Consider the following 20,678-nt stretch of genomic DNA (forward strand, 5'->3'; position numbering starts at 1 on the left):
TAGTGTTAAACTCGACTGCAAGAATCTTGACTAGAATCAAAAAAACGTTAGCATATTACTCCGGTACTAGATTTTAGTGCTAACCTACTAAGCATTACATGGACTTGCTCCTACCTATCTCTCCGATTTGGTCCTCCTGTACATACCTTACGGTCACAAGACACAGGCCTCCTTATTGTCCCTAGAATTTCTAAACACACAGCTGGAGGCAAGGCTTTCTCCTATAGAGCTACATTTTTATGGAATGGTCTCCCTATCCATGTGAGAGTTGCAGACTCGGTCTCAACCTTTAAGTCTTTACTGAAGACTCATCTCTCCAGTAGGTCCTATGATTGAGTGTAGTCTACTATTATTATCACGGGGGCTAAGACACTGGCTTACTAGTGCTCACTCCTCTAATTCTCTCTCTCTCTCCCTCTCCTCCCAGAGGACCGTGCCTCAGGACTACTTGGCCTGATGACTCCTGGCTGACCACAGTCCACCTGGTCATGCTGCTGCTCCAGTTTCAACTGTTCTGCCTGCTGCTATGGAACCCTGACCTGTTCACCGGACGTGCTACCTTGTCCCAGACCTGCTGTTTTCGACTCTCCCTCTCTCGCTGCCGCACCTGCTGTCTCGACCTCTGAATGCTCGGCTATGAAAAGCCAACTGACATTTACTCCTGAGATACTGACCTGTTGCACCGTCTACAACCACTGTGATTATTATTTGACCCTGCTGGTCATCTATGAACATTTGAACATCTTGAAGAACATTCTGGCCTTGAAGAGCCAGAAGAGGACTGGTCACCACTCAGATCCTGGTTCTTCTCTACGCTTCTTCCTTGGCTCCTGCCTTTCTAGGGAGTTGTTTTATAGCCGTGTGCTTCTACATCTGCATTGCTTGCTGTTTGGGGTTTTAGGCTGGGTTTCTGTTTAAGCACTTTGTGACATCTGCTGATGTAAAAAGGGCTTTATGAATACATTTGATTTGATTTGACAATTTGCTTCGCTTGTGAACTTCAAAGCACAACACATCAGCTGTCTGTGACCAGGCTAAAAAACCTTTTCCAAGCCAAACTATATCATAACCGCTAACAGCTACACACAGTCTACATCGTTGTCATCATATTAGCTAAACTAATGTCTTAGTCAACATAGCTAATAGAACTAATGCATTAGTAATACCGCTACAATCATGCAGTACAGTACAGTCAGTAAGCAGTTTAGCAGTTACACTGGTGGGCCCTGGTGGCAATACATTTGTAAAACCAAAAGCTTACCTTGACCTTGAGTTCCAGTGTTGGATAGTCATAGCCAGCTAGCTAACCTATTGTAGCATCCCTCTGTTTGAGACGGGTGCTTGAGTATTTGAAAGTGAAAGAAATTACAAAATGTATTTTGCTCCCTCTTTCTCTCTCGCCTCCTTCAAAACTGTTAAACTTGTTTTTCTCTCTCTTCGAGTCAATTACTCACCACATTTTATGCACTGCAGTGCTAGCTTGCTGTAGCTTATGCTTTCAGTACTAGATTTATTCTCTGATCCTTTGATTGGGTGGACAACATGTCAGTTCATGCTGTAAGAGCTCTGACAGGTTGGAGGACGTAGTCCAGAAGTTGTCAAAATTACTGTGTAAGTCTATGGAATGGGGTGAGCACCATGAGCCTCCTAGTTTTTGTATTGAAGTCGATGTACCCAGAGGAGGACGGACGTTAACTGTCCTCTGGCTACACCATGGTGCTATCCTACAGAGTGCTGTGAGGCTACTGTAGACCTTCATTCCAAAACAGTGTGTTTTAATTAATTATTTGGTGACATGAATATATTTAGTATAGTTTTATCTAAAAAGGATAACTTTTTAAATGTTTCGCTATTCTTATTTTTATTAAATTCACTGAGGATGGTTCTCCCCTTCCTCCTCTGAGGAGCCTCCACTGATAGGATGGGGTATTCAGTGACACTAAACTAAATATGAATGCTTATATTCCATATTTCTCATTCCTAATGAACATGGCCCTGGTCCGAGGCTGGTCTGTGTGACTGGTGTCTGGGGAGCAGTCAGTCACTCAGGGCTGAGTGTGCAGGGCCACTGAGCCATAGAAGCCCCTCATGGGACAGTGAGAGAGCTGCACTGAGTCTGAGAGCACAGCCAACCAGCTAGGTACCCAGCCAGCCAGCCAGTCAGCCAGCAGCGTTTCCATGTGAATTACTGTCACTGCAATGCCTCTTATTAGAAACCTCAGCCATGAGGGTTTAGGGAGGCCTCTAATTGATTGGCTTGGAGAAATGCAGGGCTAGCCACAGTTGCTCTGTGAGTGTGTGTGTGTGTGGGGGAAGGGGATGGGGTGGGGTGGGAGAGTGTGTGTGTGTGTGTGTGTGTGTGTGTGTGTGTGTGTGTGTGTGTGTGTGTGTGTGTGTGTGTGTGTGTGTGTGTGTGTGTGTGTGTGTGTGTGTGTGTGTGTGTGTGTGTGTGTGTGTGTGTGTGCGTGTGTGCGCGTGTTTGAGATTGAGTTGAGTATGAAGCACTCCACATGACTGGTAAGGGATTGGTGTTGTTAACCACTATCTGGATGTGACTGTGTCTATGGGGTGGCTCTCACTGTATGACATGACATTGGATATGCAGACACATGATTTAACTCTGAATATTAAAGATTGACAGAATCATAGAGATAAAACACAATGTATTGATGATTGTTAAGAGTACAAGGCATGTCATCTTAGTAGCAGCTGCCTAGACAGCCAGATACCTCATGGTTCCTCTGTAACTTTGACTGTGTCCCACATGGCACCCTATTCTCCATATAGTGCACTATGTTTTTCCAGGGTCTGGTCAAAAGTAGTGCACTTCATGTACATTGGGAATAGGGTGCCTTTTGGGATGCATACTTTGACACAAGTACCCACTTTCAGATATGGCTTTAACAAACAAGCCTGCCATGTTTTCCAATAGCTCAAAGAAGTTAGATTGTCACCATCTGCAGCAAAAGCACAGTTTATTCGTTGTTTCATTTCATTTTTGGATTTGACTCCCGTTTCTGCCCAAGTCTTTCTTTCTTTGGAAATATTCATCGAAGTTTACATAACAGGACATTTTGGCAGTGTGTGTTTCTCATGTCTCAAAAACGTCTCTCGTTACCAAAACAACCACGGTGCTCGGAAAGCCAATATTAAAGCCATGAAAATAGAACCAAAAATAAACAGCGATGACAGCAATAACAACCGTAATAACAACAATAATAACAATAATGATAATAATAATCATGGATAAAGATAGCAATAAATAGGGTGGAGGAGTTAAGTGCGGGTAGGTGTGGTGGAACGGCACACTGTAGGCACCAATTATAGAGAGAGAGAAAAAGGGAAGGAACGAGGGATGGGGAAAGAGAGAGGAAGAGTGAAGTGGTGGGCTACCGCACATAAAGTGACTGATTGTTTGGTTGCTGAATCTCCGTCCTGTTGTGTCCCTCCCTGTTTCTCTCCACATAGGTCGAGGGTGGGTAGGCAGGGGTACAGTCCAGAGTAACTGTAGCCCTGAGTGTCCTTTCACACCGCTGGGTCTTCATGTCCTCACAAGGCTGTCCTCTGTCTCTCTTATGTCCGCATAAACCACAATAGGTTTACCTACTAGTGTCCTTGTAAACCACAGTACCCACAAAGCTGTAAAGAGGGGGAGACTGGGCTGAGGCATGACTGGCGGAGATAGGGAGAGACTGGGCTGAGGCATGACTGGCGGAGATAGGGAGAGACTGGGCTGAGGCATGACTGGCGGAGATAGGGAGAGACTGGGCTGAGGCATGACTGGCGGAGATAGGGAGAGACTGGGCTGAGGCATGACTGGCGGAGATAGGGAGAGACTGGGCTGAGGCATGACTGGCGGAGATAGGGAGAGACTGGGCTGAGGCATGACTGGCGGAGATAGGGAGAGACTGGGCTGAGGCATGACTGGCGGAGATAGGGAGAGACTGGGCTGAGGCATGACTGGCGGAGATAGGAAGAGACTGGGCTGAGGCATGACTGGCGGAGATAGGGAGAGACTGGGCTGAGGCATGACTGGCGGAGATAGGGAGAGACTGTGCTGGAGAGATGAGAATAATCCATATTTGATGTAGGGGGTAGGGAGTTAGGTAGGGTGTGGTTGCTCCATTGAGGGATGGCGACAGGAGTTGGTTGGGAGTGGCGATTCCAACTTTAAAAATATCATAAAGCTCAATTGTGGACTTTGACAAACCATATTTGTTTATCATTGGTGAATTCTCCCATACCACTGTTCTTACCTCCACCCAAAACCCACCTGCCATGCAGCCACCCACCCACACAAACTGCCACCACTGTCAAAGACCAAAGACTAGAGGAGTCCTGTCATGGAGGGGTGGAGAGGGGGAGGAGGTGATGGAAAGCCACAGCCGCCCTAAAAACTCCTTAGCCAACTAGTGATGAGCTGTAGATCTGGAGTCTGCATATGGAGCCAAGGGACCATGGGATAGTAGAGGTCTGAGCAGGCCCCCAGTATTCAGTCTATGAGTGTCAGTTAGGGGCCTGACCCAAGACCCAACATCGAAATAAGGACAAATGTTCTCTATGTGGGTGTGGTTGAGACATTAGAGAGAGCAGTCATTGGACAGAGCATATGAGAGCCCGCCCTCTTGGGTGAAGCTGAGTTTTGGAATTGGCTCAATTCAAAAGTGGTGTTGATGTGGCAAGTTCCTGTTGTGGCCAGGGGTGAGATGTATGTGTATGTTTGTTTTTCTCTCTGTCTAGTGGCTCAACATTACTGAACAGGCTATTCTAACTGTAACACATGACAGCTGTTTCATGGCATTTCCCTGCTTCATGTTGCTGAGGTAACATATTGTATTTTCACTTTGATGAAGCCTCCTTTGGACCCCATACGTCTGTATTTCTGTGTATATATATATATGTGTGTGTGTGTGTGTGTGTGTGTGTGTGTGTGTGTGTGTGTGTGTGTGTGTGTGTGTGTGTGTGTGTGTGTGTGTGTGTGTGTGTGTGTGTGTGTGTGTGTGTGTGTGTATCAGTGTGTCATTGTCTCATCGATGCCCTTCTTCCCTTCTACCAGTCTTTAGTTCCCGTTCTCTTCCCTTCTGTCTGTCTGTCTGTCTGTCTGTCTGTCTGGCTGCCTGGCTGCCTGGCTGCCTGGCTGCCTGGCTGCCTGGCTGCCTGTCTGTCTGTCTGTCTGTCTGTCTGTCTGTCTGTCTGTCTGTCTGTCTGTCTGTCTGTCTGTCTGTCTGTCTGTCTGTCTGTCTGTCTGGGTCTCGCTCTCACTCTCACTCTCTTTCTGCATCTCCTCTGGTCTCTGGGTCTCTATCTCTGGAAGTCAGCCTGCTCTCTGGGGCTGGATGAGGAGCTACCAGGGGGCAGGGAGCTGGCTCGGCCCCCACTCAGACCATGAGAATGCCCCTTGTCCTTGCCCTCTTCCATGGCCCCCATGCTGGTCCCTGAAGGCTGGGCTGGTGCCAGGGCAGGGGCTGACCCTGCTGGGTTGCTTCCCCTTCTTTCCCTCTCTGTAGTGGGGTACATCTCCTCATGACCGTCTTCGCTGGACTCAGGGTCCTCTGAGCTGGAGAGGAGCTCCTCGTCTCTGTATTCGCTGACGTCCACACCACCGGCCCCCTCCCCCAGCTCCTTCAGCCGGCCGTGATGCTTGACGTGGTAACGCTGGTTCTGGAAAAACTTGATGATGGTGTGCTTGGGCAGGTCCAGTTGGGCTGACAGAGTGTGGATGGCCTCTTGGTCCGGATAAAGACCCACATCCTGGATGAAGCTCTGCAGGATGCCCAGAGCTTCTAGTGAGATCTTAGTGCGCGACCGAGGCTTCTTAATGACCACGCCACCACCGACTCCTGAACTGACTCTTTCAACATTCTGGGACTCTTCATCATTACCCTGGAGGGGCATGGGGTCCTCGCGCATCGGGGAGTGGTCCTTCAGGGGTTGTGGGGGTTGTCTGTGCAGTGCCTGGTGAGAAAGCAGGTACAGCTGATTAGTGGGGTTCAGTGACCCCTCATCAAAGCTACGGACCATTCAACAGTATAGGCATTCTACAGTTGTCATTTAACAAAAAGTTCAACAAGGTTAACAAGTTCAACAACAGCAATGCCCATTGCCTGAGCTAATTTCAACAGTGATACGCATTAGCTGAACCCAGGTTAAAGCCAAACATAGCTTCATAGCTCAAATACCATCACAGAGAGACTAACTACTATACCTGTGTCGTAGACCTTTGACCTCTGACCTGGATGTAAGATTTGCTCGTGGTAAAACTCCAACCACCTGCTCTACCACCATGACGGTTTAACCAGACAGAGCCAGAGGATAAACAGCTGAGGGGGAGAGGGGCGTGTGTCTCGCCTCCTGTCTGGTTGGTGTTACGCAAACACACACTGATCATTAACAACACTGGGGGAGAAGGGGGCACTAGAGGATGAGGGGTCATTAAAGAATAGGTGGTAGACTGGGGGAAGAGAGGAAAGTAGAAGAGCGAGGGGTGGAGGGGAGAGAAGAAGGGCAGAAGGAAGGAGGAGTGAGGAGGACAGAGAGAAGAAAACAAAGGGGCAGAAGTAAGAATGAGAGGGCAAAGAGTGGTGCAAAGGAGAGATCAAGGAGTTTGAGTGTTGGTGGGACAGACTCGAGATAAGTAAAGGTGAGAGGTGATCAAAGCCAGACCTAGGGAGTCAGGGGAGTTAGTGAGGTTCTAGTGTTGTTGTCCTGTTGTCTTGTTTGGTGAAGGAGGAGTGTCAGATGGCCCGCTAGCTATCACAGATCTCTGTGGCGCGTTGCTATCCCGCTGTCCCACTGGCTTTATGACCAGGGTGGGGCACCACGGCCCCAGGCCCCCGCCCAGCCACTGTGCCTCGGCTCTGGAATGCTAAGCTATAAATCTGTGGTGCATTAAAATTAAAGGACCCACAAAGATAATAGTCATTCGCTTTTCTCTCTCCCTCTTCAATAATAACAGGGTATTACTTAAATAATATTGAGGGCAGGCCAGACCATCAAATTGCTCCGATTTCACTTGTGGGGGCTGTTTGAGGGTAGCGATTTACAGGAAGAGTGTAGGTTGGGTGTTTTTTTCCGCTTTCTGACGTTTATTATCTTTTTTATGTCTGTGTGAAACAAATAGCAGCCACACAAAGAGAGGGAATGAGAAGGAATGGTGACAGCGGTGGAAAGAGAGTGAAAAGACAGGATGAAAATAGCTCTCCCCTTTGACCTAATGTAGACCACACACTCCTCACAACCACACACACACACACACACACACGTACGCACACTAACCCCCCCCCCCTTAACTTCCCTTTACCACAACCAGGAACAAACAGACACTCACAAATACACACACTCATTTAGACTCAGACCCCAGATAGTAATTTCTCTACTCCTTTCACAGATGGCGACTCTTGGATGGATCCACACACACACACAAAGGCCTGGTCGCTGGGCTGGGCTCCGTGGCAGCGTGAGAGAGCCGAGCAAAACGCAGAAACACACTGGGCTGACTGGTTGTTCCTTAATCCAGTGTGCTCTCTCTCTCTAATGCAGAGGGACACTAATGAAGAGAGCAAGTGCCAAGCAAACATGACTCCAACTCCAAATCAACCCCAATCCTGCTAAACCATGAAACCCTCCTCTCTGTTTGACCCCATCCCCTCTGTCCCCTCTACCCATCACCCCTCAACCATTTCACCCCTCTAAATTGAGCCTCTACCCCTCCAATCCTTCCATTTCTCCATCCTTCTGTACCCTCTACCCCTCCAACTGAGCCTCCACTCCTCCATCTCTCCATCCCTCCTTACCGCCCCTCCATCCACAAAGTACTGTAGACTGAGGATGGAAGTTGTTCTTCTCATGGCATAATTCAATATTCTTCCAAACTGTTCTCTCTTTTTTTTTTTCAATTGCAACCAGGGAACATCATGAGTTCATTGCATTAAAGAAAAAGTTTCCTTTTAAACACAAATCAAGGCAAATTACAGAGATGCAGAACTATGAAAGAATTATACTACATGAAATATTCAGCTAAAGCCTTAATGAGGGCTGGTTCTCCTGGGGCTACAGGCAGACCAGGGGGGAAGTGTATGTGTGTGTGTTTTGCTGTATGAGTCTGTGTGTGTGTTGGGGCTGCCTGGGACAGTATGTTGCCAACGGAGACACCATTAACACACAGATAAATATGTAATGACGGAAAATACAGTTTTCTGTTGGTTTTCTGCATGACTTCATCTTTCCTGTTAATCAGTGTGTTTTTTTCTTCTTTCTCTCTCCTGTGTCACCAGACCTGGGGAGTGAATGAGTCACTCTCTCTCTGTGTGTGTGTGTGTGTGTGTGTGTGTGTGTGTGTGTGTGTGTGTGTGTGTGTGTGTGTGTGTGTGTGTGTGTGTGTGTGTGTGTGTGTGTGTGTGTGTGTGTGTGTGTCTGTGTCTGTGTCTGTGTCTGTGTCTGTGTCTGTGTCTGTGTGTTTCTAAGTGTTTCTGTCTCTGTGTGTGTGAGGGTGGGCTGGCATATGACCTTTTTGCGTGTTCAAGTGTGTGTGTGTGGCAATCATTCCACTTATCAGTAATTAAACCATTAAGCTGGCTGTGGTTTACTGAGCTAAGAGCTGAACTCAGCTGCTCAAACTGACAATTAGCCCATCAGAGGAACCAATAGGTTTATAAAAGTGTTTGCACGTGTAGCCTACGAATGAAACGACATAAAGAGAGGGGCAGCAGAGAGAACAATCTGTGTCTGTGTCTGTCTGTAGAAAGAAGCTTGTTGCCAGCTCCCTTTCTAGTCCAGCGCTCTTGTGGTCTCAATCCACGGTGCAGTCAGCACAGGGGTCCAGGCCACAGTACCCACTACCCACACGCACACAGCAGAATTACATTTAGCAATAACAATAGAGAAATTATTCATAAGAGCAGGGCCTGCCAAATTAGCAGAGGGATGCACTTACTGCTCGACACATGGAGGCATAAACAGAGCAGCAGATACTGTGCTGCTGGAGAGGAGAGCCAGATAGCCAGCCCAGCGTCATAAGGGCAGGGTCAGTCATGGAGAAATGTGATGCTGTCCCCACGGGTGTGAGAGAGGCTGAGTAGGTAGGGGAGCACAGGACACACACAGACGCACGCACACACGCACACACAATACACACACAATTCCACCTGTGGATCTAATGGACACGCAGTCACACATGGTGATATCCCACAGCCTCACATACAGTACTTGTCACATGATACTGTAGATATACAAAAAGCGCAGTCGTTGATTCATAATTCATTATGAGTCGTTTTGTTTCGGTCAGTGGTTGTGTGGGGTCGGCGGGTTGGCCGATTGTTCAGATAAAACCATACAAAAAGCACTTCCAACAGCACATACAGTATAGCATAAAGCACTTCCAACAGCACATCAGTATAGCATAAAGCACTTCCAACAGCACATACAGTATAGCATAAAGCACTTCCAACAGCACATACAGTATAGCATAAAGCACTTCCAACAGCACATACAGTATAGCATAAAGCACTTCCAACAGCACATACAGTATAGCATAAAGCACTTCCAACAGCACATACAGTATAGCATAAAGCACTTCCAACAGCACATACAGTATAGCATAAAGCACTTCCAACAGCACATACAGTATAGCATATAGCACTTCCAACAGCACATACAGTACAGCATAAAGCACTTCCAACAGCACATACAGTATAGCATAAAGCACTTCCAACAGCACATCAGTATAGCATAAAGCACTTCCAACAGCACATACAGTATAGCATAAAGCACTTCCAACAGCACATACAGTACAGCGTAAAGCACTTCCAACAGCACATACAGTACAGCATAAAGCACTTCCAACAGCACATACAGTATAGCATAAAGCACTTCCAACAGCACATACACTATAGCATAAAGCACTTCCAACAGCACATACAGTACAGCGTAAAGCACTTCCAACAGCACATACAGTACAGCATAAAGCACTTCCAACAGCACATACAGTACAGCATAAAGCACTTCCAACAGCACATACAGTACAGCATAAAGCACTTCCAACAGCACATACAGTATAGCATAAAGCACTTCCAACAGCACATACAGTATAGCATATAGCACTTCCAACAGCACATACAGTATAGCGTAAAGCACTTCCAACAGCATATACAGTATAGCATAAAGCACTTCCAACAGCACATACAGTATAGCATATAGCACTTCCAACAGCACATACAGTATAGCGTAAAGCACTTCCAACAGCACATACAGTACAGCATATAGCACTTCCAACAGCACATACAGTACAGCATATAGCACTTCCAACAGCACATACAGTATAGCATAAAGCACTTCCAACAGCACATACAGTAGAGCATAAAACACTTCCAACAGCACATACAGTCCAGCATAAAGCACTTCTAACACTTCTGTTGGAGCTAGGAACACAAGCATTTCATTTCACCCGCAATAACATCTGCTAAATATGTGTATGAGACCAACATTTTATTTTATTTTATTTAACAGCACATACAGTTGTGTGTCTAGTGTACAGTATATGTGTGAGAGTGACTGAGTTGAGTAGCAGCTGGAACACATGTGTGGTCTGGCTGTGGTGACTTGCATGGTGGCGTGTGTGTGTGTGTGTGTGTGTGTCTGTCTGTGTGTGTATGTGGCGGGTAGATGTGCTGCATGGAGTTTGATCTGAGTTTAGGGAGGGGCTTTCCTCTCCTGACTGTGTCAACTTGGACAACAAAAAGAGGAGAGGGACACACACGCACCGAAACAAATACAGTCTGACACTTTCGCCCTCCTTGGCTTACCCCTAAATTGTCCCACCCTCTCCAAGATCCTCCTTCCTTATCATCTATCACTCTCCTTCGATCTATCCCTTCATTATACTTCTTCTCCTCCTGTTGTGGCCCATCTCAGTCCCTCCTTCCTTCCCTGTCCTCACTAATATGAACAACTTGTGGAGTATTTTTTGTCTCCTCTCTGGTCTGGTCTGTGTGTTTGAGGAGCTAGCTGAGGAATATGTTAATGGTGGCACAGTGGTAACAACCACTTCCTTTCTAGGATGAGCCGTTAACAAAGATAGTGGATGAATGAAGATAGTTCACTCCGGCAGTTTACATTTGAAAGAAAATTGTCAGTTCTACTTAACTTGGTGTGTCTCCCATAGACACCAATGCAACAGCAGCTGCGTCTGGTCTACTTAGTTCAGTGTTTCCCAATTCCGTTTCTCGAGTACCCCAACAGCACACATTGTTGTTGTAGCCCCGGACAAAAACACAAGATTCATCTGCATGATGAATCATCAACGCTCAGGGTGGGGACAGACAGCCCATCTCATCATGGTAACTTTTTGTCTTCTAAATCCCCGAGCTGGCAAGGTACAAATCTGTCGTTCTGCCCCTGAACAGGCAGTTAACCCACTGTTCCTAGGCCGTCATTGAAAATAAGAATGTGTTCTTAACTGACTTGCCTAGTTAAATAAAGGTAAAATAAAAATACATTTAACCAAGAGAGCATATAGTTAGCTACATCTTTGGACTTTTATGGTTTTCTATTGTGCGTAATGTGCAGTAGCCTATATTATACAGTACCAGTCAAAAGTTTGGACACACCTACTCATTCAAGGGTTTTTCTTTATTTTTACTATTTTCTACATTGTAGAATAATAGTGGCCATCCAAACTATGAAGTAACACATATGGAATCATGTAGTAACCAAAATAAGTTTTAAACAAAACCAAATATAGTTTAGATTCTTCAAAGTAGCCCCCCTTTGCCTTGATGACAGCTTTGCACACTCTTGGCATTCTCTCAACCAACTTCACCTGGAATGCTTTTCCAACAGTCTTGAAGGAAGTCCCACATATGCTGAGCACTTGTTGGCTGCTTTTCCTTCCCTCTGCGGTCCAACTCACCCCGAACCATTTCAATTGGGTTGAGGTCGGGTGATTGTGGAGGCCAGGTCATCTGATGCAGCACTCCATCACTCTCCTTCTTGATCAAATAGCAGGCTGGAGGTGAGTGGGTCATTATCCTGTTGAATGATAGTCCCACTAAGCGCAAACCGGATGGGATGGCGTATCGCTGCATAATGCTGTGGTAGACATGCTGGTTAAGTGTGTCTTGAATTCTAAATAAATCACAGACAGTGTTACCAGCAAAACACCCCCACACCATCACACCTCCTCCTCCATGCTTCACGGTGGGAACCACACATGCGGAGATCATCCGTTCACCTACTCTGTGTCTCACAAAGACACGGCGGTTGGAACCAAAAAATGCACATTTGGACTCATCAGAACAAAGGACAGATTTCAACTGGTCTAATGTCCATTGCTCGTGTGTCTTGGCCCAAGCAAGTCTCTTCTTATTATTGGTGTCCTTTAGTAGTGGTTTCTTTGCAGCAATTCGACCATGAAGGCCTGATTCACGCAGTCTCCTCTGAACTGTTGATGTTGAGATGTGTCTGTTACTTGAACTCTGTGAAGCTTTTATTTGGGCTCCAATATCTGAGGCTGGTAACTCTAATGAACTAATCCTCTGCAGCAGAGGTAACTCTGGGTCTTCCTTTCCTGTGGCGGTCCTCATGAGAGCCGCTTTCATCATATCTCTTGATGGTTTTTGCGACTGCACTGTTCCGCCTTAACTGACATGTCTTAAAGTAATGATGGACTGTCATTTCTCTTTACTTATTTGAGCTGTTCTTGCCATAATATGGACTTGGTCTTAACAAATAGGGCTATCTTCTGTATACCACCCCTACGTTGTCACAACACAACTGATTAGCTCAAATGCATTAAGAAGGAAAGAAAGGCACACCTGTTAAATGAAATGCATTCAAGGTGACTACCTCATGAAGCTGGTTGAGAGAATGCCAAGAGCGTGCAAAGCTGTAAACAAGGCAAAGGGTGGCTACTTTGAAGAATCTCAAATATAAAATATATTTTTATTTGGTTGCAATATGATTCCATATGTGTTATTTCATAGTTTTGATGTCTTCACTATTGTTCTACAATGTAGAAAATTGTAAAAATAAAGAAAAACCTTGAATGAGTAGGTGGGTCCAAACTTTTGACTGTTACTGTAGGTCTATTTCTATGCTTTGTAAGGCTTTTTAATGACACTTCCGGTTTTGGCGGGAAATATCGGGTTACCCGGGAGAAAAGTGATGTATTCTGGGAATGGAACATTTGTAAAATACCGGGAAAATATTCAACCGTAGTGTGCGTACGCATGACTTCAGTTTAAATGAATAATTGCATGTGTATCTTCAGTGTATTTGGTGCAATAATGACCCTGGCTGGAGAAAGTCAATTTAATCAGCAGAGCTTGACTACTGTACATCTGTGTAGGATGTTACATGCTTACATTTGTCTCTGTGTGTGTGTGTGTGTGTGTGTGTGTGTGTGTGTGTGTGTGTGTGTGTGTGTGTGTGTGTGTGTGTGTGTGTGTGTGTGTGTGTGTGTGTGTGTGTGTGTGAAAAGGTTGTAGGGGGCCAGTCCCGAAGACTCATTCAATGTGTGAGAAGGTTGATATCAAACTAAAGGAAAGTGATATTCTTGCCATTATCCATTCAAGTCTGCAATGACCATCCCTATGAGTGCAGAGTTTTGATCCAGCATAGCAGTAAGTTTTTTTATTTGTATAATATTTTATTTTAGCAGCAATGATATTACAATTCAGACAACATCAAATAATGATGGATACCAAAAACATCACACACCTAAGGAGCCATGTTACCCTCGAGCATACGGAGCCCATGTCCATGCGCGCGGACCATAGCACTAAGGTTAGGACTCATGTTAGGGAAATCTGATGCTAGATCAGCTGGTCTCTCTCACCTGTGGTTCTTGGGGCAGGTGTAGTACAGTATGCAGCCTCTCACTGTGGTGGTGCCTGGATTCCTCTTCATACACCAGGTCTCTGTCTGTCTGGAGCAGGGTCAGGAACCTCCGGATGGTACACAGGTTCTCCCACAGAGTACGGTTCTCTGGGCTAGGGTTCTCCTTCCACCGCAGCAACTCACACAGCCAGCCCTAAGAGAGGTAGATGGGAGCAGAGACAGGAGAAGGGAGGGAGGAAGGGAGGGGAGAGAGAGAGAAAGAGATGGGGAGTGGGGGGGAGAAGATTTGATTATCTATGCTAGACTAGGCCAGTCTTTGACACCAGCTGTTGTGTGCATCCAGCCTCCACCAGCATGCAGTGTTAATAACCTGATCAGTTCTCATCCTCCCTCTCACCCCCAATCCCCCTCTCCCTCAGCATCCCCCTCTCCCTCAGCATCCCCCTCTCCCTCAGCATCCCTCTCTCCTCTCCTCTCTGGGCCAGCTGCAGCAGATGGGTGCAGTGAGCCATGACCCCCAGCCCAATTCTGCCCAGCCACCCCTGAACCCCTGAACCTGGGAGACACAGCTTGATCACCACACACACACACACACACACACACACACACACACACACACACACACACACACACACACACACACACACACACACACACACACACACACACACACACACACACACACACAGGTAATATTCTCTCACAAACACGCACACGTAGACACGCACGCAAACAGTGTCCTCACTGTAGATATCCATTCCCACAGCACCATGTCTTCATGTGCTCTAAACAGTTTGTGTGTTTGTTGAAGGAGTCTGTGTGGGGGTGGGGGGGGGGGGGGGGGGGGGGGGGGTATCACATGTCTGAATCAGTTCTTCCCCAGGTTGGTATTTGGCTTATCTGTCTGGTATTGTTTATCTACTGCTGTGGAGACAGACTGACTGTCTGATACAACAGCCTGGGGAAGAGGGTTATCAACCCAGCTCCATCTGGCCCCAGCCGCCACCCACATCACGGGGACAGGAGAAACTGCCCCTAACCACTGACACATATGTTTTCATTCCCTTAATGATTAAGGTTAGGATTGGGAGTTGGGCACAATAGGTTAGGATTGGGAGTTGGGTACAATAGATTAGGATTGGGAGTTGGGTACAATAGGTTAGGATTGGGAGTTGGGCACAATAGGTTAGGATTGGGAGTTGGGTACAATAGGTTAGGATTGGGAGTTGGGTACAATAGGTTAGGATTGGGAGTTGGGTACAATAGGTTAGGATTGGGAGTTGGGTACAATAGGTTAGGATTGGGAGTTGGGCACAATAGGTTAGGATTGGGAGTTGGGTACAATAGGTTAGGATTGGGAGCCGGGAACAATAGGTTAGGATTGGGAGTTGGGCACAATAGGTTAGGAAAGCTGTAGCAGGATAGGGACAATGTCATGGGTCATGGGTGAAACAGGCCTCTCACCTGGCTCTTGTTGGCAGCCACCTTGGCGAACAGCGCCTGAGACACCTTGGCCCTCTTCATCTCCTGCTGGATCTCATCATAGATACCTGACGTGATGTTGACCAGAGACTCCAGCTTCAGGGGCAGGTCTGGGTTGAGGCATGGCGGCTTGGGCTGAGGGAGGATGGGTAGGAGGAACCAGGGAGATGCGGTCCATAGAGAAAGAACCAGTTATTAAACCAGGAAGTTGTACCAGAGTTTGCCTGAATGGGTAACACTGCCAACTCTAGTTCACATGTTGTCCCTGCGCCAACGACCAAAGTTTAGGTTTCAAGTAAGAATGACAGGTAATCAGCTGACGATCAGTCAAAGTTTTTTCTTCTTTTAAACAGACATTATCCTCATAGACGTACATGTTCCGACATGGAGAATGTTTACAGATTAAAAGTCATTAAGCCATTCTCTCTCCTCTCCTTTGTAGTTTCTGTTTGAATGACTCTGTATTGAATCTCAGTATGTTTTCTTATAAGACTTTGAGGTTATCTTTGCAGGACCAGACTAGTAATCTGGCATTCCCAAGCGTAAACGATGGCAAGATAAATTTATACAGACATAATAATGATAGTACACAAATTCATCCCAGAATGAGTGTTTGCCCTTTGCATCAGAGAGAGAATGTTATCTGTGATGTTCCTAAAAGGCTGTGTGGGGTTGGGAAGCACATCCAAATGAATTGTCCGTTTCTCTATAGCATGTTCCTATGACAACAGGCTGTGTCTCTATTGTAAACAAGTGAAGAAAGGTACAGAACTCTCTTTTTTAGTCAGTCCTCCATTTCCAAAATATACTGTATTTATCTACAACAGGAACTTCAAATTAACACTAGTCATGTATTGCAGAAAACCAAAAGACAGACATTTTCTTGGACTTTGGGACTATTTCATTTGTTCCACATTAACATGCAAACTAAATCAATCATAGCAACTATTTGACATACTGTACACTACAATTTGAGCAATGTCTGATCAAAAGGAACTCTGTGTGTGAGGTACATTCTGTGAACAAGCCAAAAAAGGGATTATGGATGAATACACGGCTCACAGAGGCTCAAGTAGTACTGTATTGCGAGACATAAAAGTATTGTAGATGGGTGAACTGAGACATAAAAGTATTGTAGATGGGTGAACTGAGACATAAAAGTATTGTAGATGAGTGAACTGAGACATAAAAGTATTGTAGATGGGTGAACTGAGACATTAAACTATTGTAGATGGTTGACCTGAAACATAAAAGTATTGTAGATGGGTGAACTGAGACATATAATTCTTGTAGATGGGTGAACTGAGACATAAAAGTATTGTAGATGGGTGAACTGAGACATAAAAGTATTGTAGATGGGTGAACTGAGACATAAAAGTATTGTAGATGGGTGAACTGCTCACCGAGTTGGAGATTTTGGTCTTATTCTTCCAGATAGAAGCCCAGGCATCAGGAGTGAGCTGTTCGTCCAGACCTCTCTCCCACACCTTCTGCATGAGGTGGCATGGGACATGGTTAGTGATGGTCGGTCTAAACACGTCCTGTCAAACATTTAAATTGTTACCATCTCGTCATCACACTAACATCACACACACAAAACATAGAGACACAATCAATGAGATGTATTTATGTGCCTTTTCTCAACATATAGTTACATATGTTTAGATCGGTGTCTTTAGTACTATCCCCTTTCCCAGTCTATTTTTTTTATCCCTGACTTGGTAGATCCCCTACTGTGAAAGACAAATATTTTTTTAAATAATGTTATAAAAAAGAAAATGTAGCACCTTTTTCTCCCCAATTTCGTGGTATCCAATTGGCAGTTACAGTCTTGTCTCATCGCTGCAACTCCCGTACGGACTCGGGAGAGGCGAAGGTCGAGAGCCGTGCGTCCTCCGAAACACAACCCAACCAAGTCGCACTGCTTCTTGACACAATGCCCATTTAACCCGGAAGCCAGCCGCACCAATGTGTCGGAAGAATCACCGTACACCTGGCGACCGTGTCACCGTGCACTGCGCCCGGCTCGCCACAGGAGTCGCTAGTGCGCGATGGGACAAGGACATCCCTGCCGGCCAAACCCTCCCCTAACCCGAACGACGCTGGGCCAATTGTGCGCCACCCCATGGGTATCCCGGTTGCGGCCGGCTGCGACAAAGCCTGGACTCGAACCCAGAATCTCTAGTGGCACAGCTAGCACTGAGATGCAGAGCCTTAGACCACTGCATGGAAGACCAATACTAACATCACAGACACCAACCAAACCAACCGCCAGACAGAAACTAAAACATACAGACAACATAAACCATCAACAAGGCACAAAGACAGACAAGACACACCACAGTCAACCAGACACACACAGGCCCTGCTGTAGAGGAGCTTGGTGGAGAATGTCTATGGTAGTTTTGGAGGGCGGTGGGTGGTGGGCGGGGTACCTGTGAGAGGCGGGGGCCCCCGGGGCTGGAGCTAGGGGTAGGGGGCAGGCCGACAGGGGGATTCATGCTGCGCTCACGCTCCTCCTGGTAAATACGGTCTCTCTCCCCCTCAGGGAGGTTGAGGAAGTTCTGCATGGCTTTGAGGTTGACCAGCAGGGACTGAGAGGCAGAGCGAGGGTCCTCCTCCTTCCGCAGGATCTCCGACAGCAGGCCCTGGTGCACACACACACACACATGCACGCACGCCGCAAACGTATACATTTAGAATGAGTGGTTGCACACACACACACTGTACGCACTCGCTCGTACAACCATGTGCATGCATGCACACACAACACACACATGCACACTTCACCTGCCCTAAACCCTTCATGTGGGCTCCATATTGGCTCTAATGGGGCGTGACTGTGTGTGAATGCAGCAGGTGTGTGTACTGCTGGGAGGGCGGAGAAAGAGACTGAACTGGAGCGGGGAAACACAGCAAGCTGTGGCATCAGCTTACCTCACTCATAACACTCAGAGATGAAATTGAAACTGGCTGAAACCCCCGAGGAGAAACCAAATCATAGAAATATTACTGCTAACTTATCTCAAAGTCATCCCAATATTCCAAATCGTTTTGTAAAGCTTGAATGGGACATCAGCATTGACATTACATTATTATATCCTCTCACCCTGTCTTCAGTCCTTTACCTCTGCTCTGCCCTGCCCTGCCCTATGTGTGGCTGCATACTTGGTGGGTTTCCTGCCCTGTATTCTGTTGAAGGCCATCCATGTATGGTTACCTGTGTTCTGTTACCTATGTCATCTGTGTTCTATGGTTACCTGTGTTCTGTTACCCATGTCACCTGTGTTTTATGGTTATCTGTGTTCTGTTACCTATGTCACCTGTGTTTTATGGTTATCTGTGTTCTGTTACCTATGTCAACTGTGTTATATGGTTACCTGTGTTCTGTTACATATGTCACCTGTGTTCTATGGTTACCTGTGTTCTGTTACCTATGTCACCTGTGTTCTATGGTTACATGTGTTCTGTTACAGTATATCACCAGCATTCTATGGTTCCCTGTACTCTGTTAACTGTGTTCTGTTAGTCTGGTTACCTGTGTTCTGTTGAAGGCCACGCGAGCGAACACAGCCTGTGAGACGCTGGCTCTCTTCAGTTCGTCCCTGACGTGCTGGTAGATATCAGTGGAGACTTCCGCAGCAGATGGGTTGTTCCCGGGGTCCCCAAGGCCCCCTGCCTTGGAGGGCCGAGGGATGGGAGGGTGGTTGAGGAACTGCTGGTTGAGGGCCTGTGGGTGCTGGTGGGCTAGCAGGCGGTTAACAGCGAGCTGCTGGTTGATGAGGTGAGCCATGGCTAGCTGCTGTCGGACAAGCTGAGGGCTAAGCTGGGGGGAGAGAAGCCCGCCTGGGCCGAGGAGAGGCTGAAGGGAGGCTGGAGGGGGGACCTGGCCACGCAGAGGGGGGCTGTGGTGGAGCTGGCCGTGGGGCGAGGGGGGGTGTTGTTGTTGGGGTTGTTGTTGGGGGGGTTGGGAGGGGTTGTGGGGGTCTCCAGATCCACCCTTGAGGAGGGTACCTCCACCCCCTCCAAGGTGGCTGAGCTGGGTCAGGCTGGCCAGGTGGGGAGGGGGAAGCTGGCCCATGACACAGAAGTCTGCCAGGCTGTCTCTCTCCACTGGGGAAGGGAAAGGAAGGAAGGAAGGAAGGAAGGAAGGAAGGAAGGAAGGAAGGAAGGAAGGAAGGAAGGAAGGAAGGAAGGAAGGAAGGAAGGAAGGAAGGAAGGAAGGAAGGAAGGAAGGAAGGAAGGAAGGAAGGAAGGAAGGAAGGAAGGAAGGAAGGAAGGAAGGAAGGAAGGAAGGAAGGAAGGAAGGAAGGAAGGAAGGAAGGAAGAGGGGGAGATGAGTGTGATGCTGGTCTAACATAGTGGGCCACATTCTAACTTCAATCATAGAAACGGTACAAACAGTGGATTCCTCACCTTTGATTTCTGAATGATCTCTTCCTGGCCACATCTTCTCCAGATAATCTCCTAGGAAACGAGAGAAATAGGGTGAGAGATGCAACACTTAACAACACACACACCTACTGTACACACATTCCTCTCCTCTACACCTATGTGCACTCCTCGACTATGACTGACAGGACAGCCAGTCAATGGGTGATCACCCATTACTCACTGTGTCCACATCTGGAGGCTAGTGAACGTACAGCGTGTGTTTTTCCCTGCCAGGCAGAGACCAGAACTAATAGTGGAGTGGCTGTGTAACCCAACACTGCATCAACTCACTCTGTCAGACAACCGCTGCCTCCCTCCACATCACTTTATTCTCCTCTGGTCTCTCTGTGACTCTGTGTTTGTGGTTTAGGCTTTGCTTTGATCTGTCCGGCAGGGTAATTATAGAGCTATGGGGGAGTGTGTGTGCGTGTGTGTATGTGTGTGTACGCATGTATGTGTGTGTGGGATGGGGGACAACGGGGCAGGAGAGTAGGGGAGAAATTGTCCCATGCAGGCATTGTGTGCTGGATGTGCGGATGGAGAGACAAACAGACAGACAGGCTGAGGAGGGGTCAGTGGTCTGTGTGTGACTGTCTGTGAGGCAGTCCTGTGTTGTACTGTAGAACCCCCTGTGGTTGTGGTTACACTGGACAGATCAGCTGGTTCTAATACAGAAGAGTCAGTGCTCCCTGTGTGAAGGAGATGCCAGTTAACAGGCGACATGGGCCCCCTACTTTAGATTTCCTTTATTATCTTCTCTTCCTCCCTCTTTCAGATGGCAGCCAGGGGTCAGCCCAGGACAGGACTGGGAATGGCCATTGGCCGCTAATAGGCTGTCGCTCAAATGGCTTGGCCAATCCAGTACATGGTATTCATTGGCTAAGGTATAGGCTAGAGAAGGACAGGAGACAGTTAGTAAAGTGGTTGTG

The 20,678-nt window shown here is 47.1% G+C and overlaps 1 protein-coding gene across 1 annotated transcript in view; it reads right to left on the reverse strand.

The window, feature by feature from the left end:
• Positions 1 to 5,261: 5,261 nt before the first annotated feature.
• Positions 5,262 to 20,678, reverse strand: part of LOC120057926 (DNA-binding protein SATB2-like) — a 40,385-nt gene continuing 24,968 nt past the window's right edge. The window contains exons 6-11 of the mRNA XM_039006402.1: positions 19,341 to 19,428; positions 18,854 to 19,262; positions 17,751 to 17,963; positions 15,298 to 15,450; positions 13,832 to 14,026; positions 5,262 to 5,955 (exon numbers count right to left, since the gene is read on the reverse strand). Coding sequence (XP_038862330.1) covers positions 5,302 to 5,955; positions 13,832 to 14,026; positions 15,298 to 15,450; positions 17,751 to 17,963; positions 18,854 to 19,262; positions 19,341 to 19,428 — 1,712 coding nt within the window. The 3' untranslated portion in view covers positions 5,262 to 5,301. The remainder of the gene's footprint in view (positions 5,956 to 13,831; positions 14,027 to 15,297; positions 15,451 to 17,750; positions 17,964 to 18,853; positions 19,263 to 19,340; positions 19,429 to 20,678) is intronic.

Source organism: Salvelinus namaycush, chromosome 13, assembly GCF_016432855.1.
Source record: "Salvelinus namaycush isolate Seneca chromosome 13, SaNama_1.0, whole genome shotgun sequence".
NCBI classification, from domain to species: domain Eukaryota; kingdom Metazoa; phylum Chordata; class Actinopteri; order Salmoniformes; family Salmonidae; genus Salvelinus; species Salvelinus namaycush.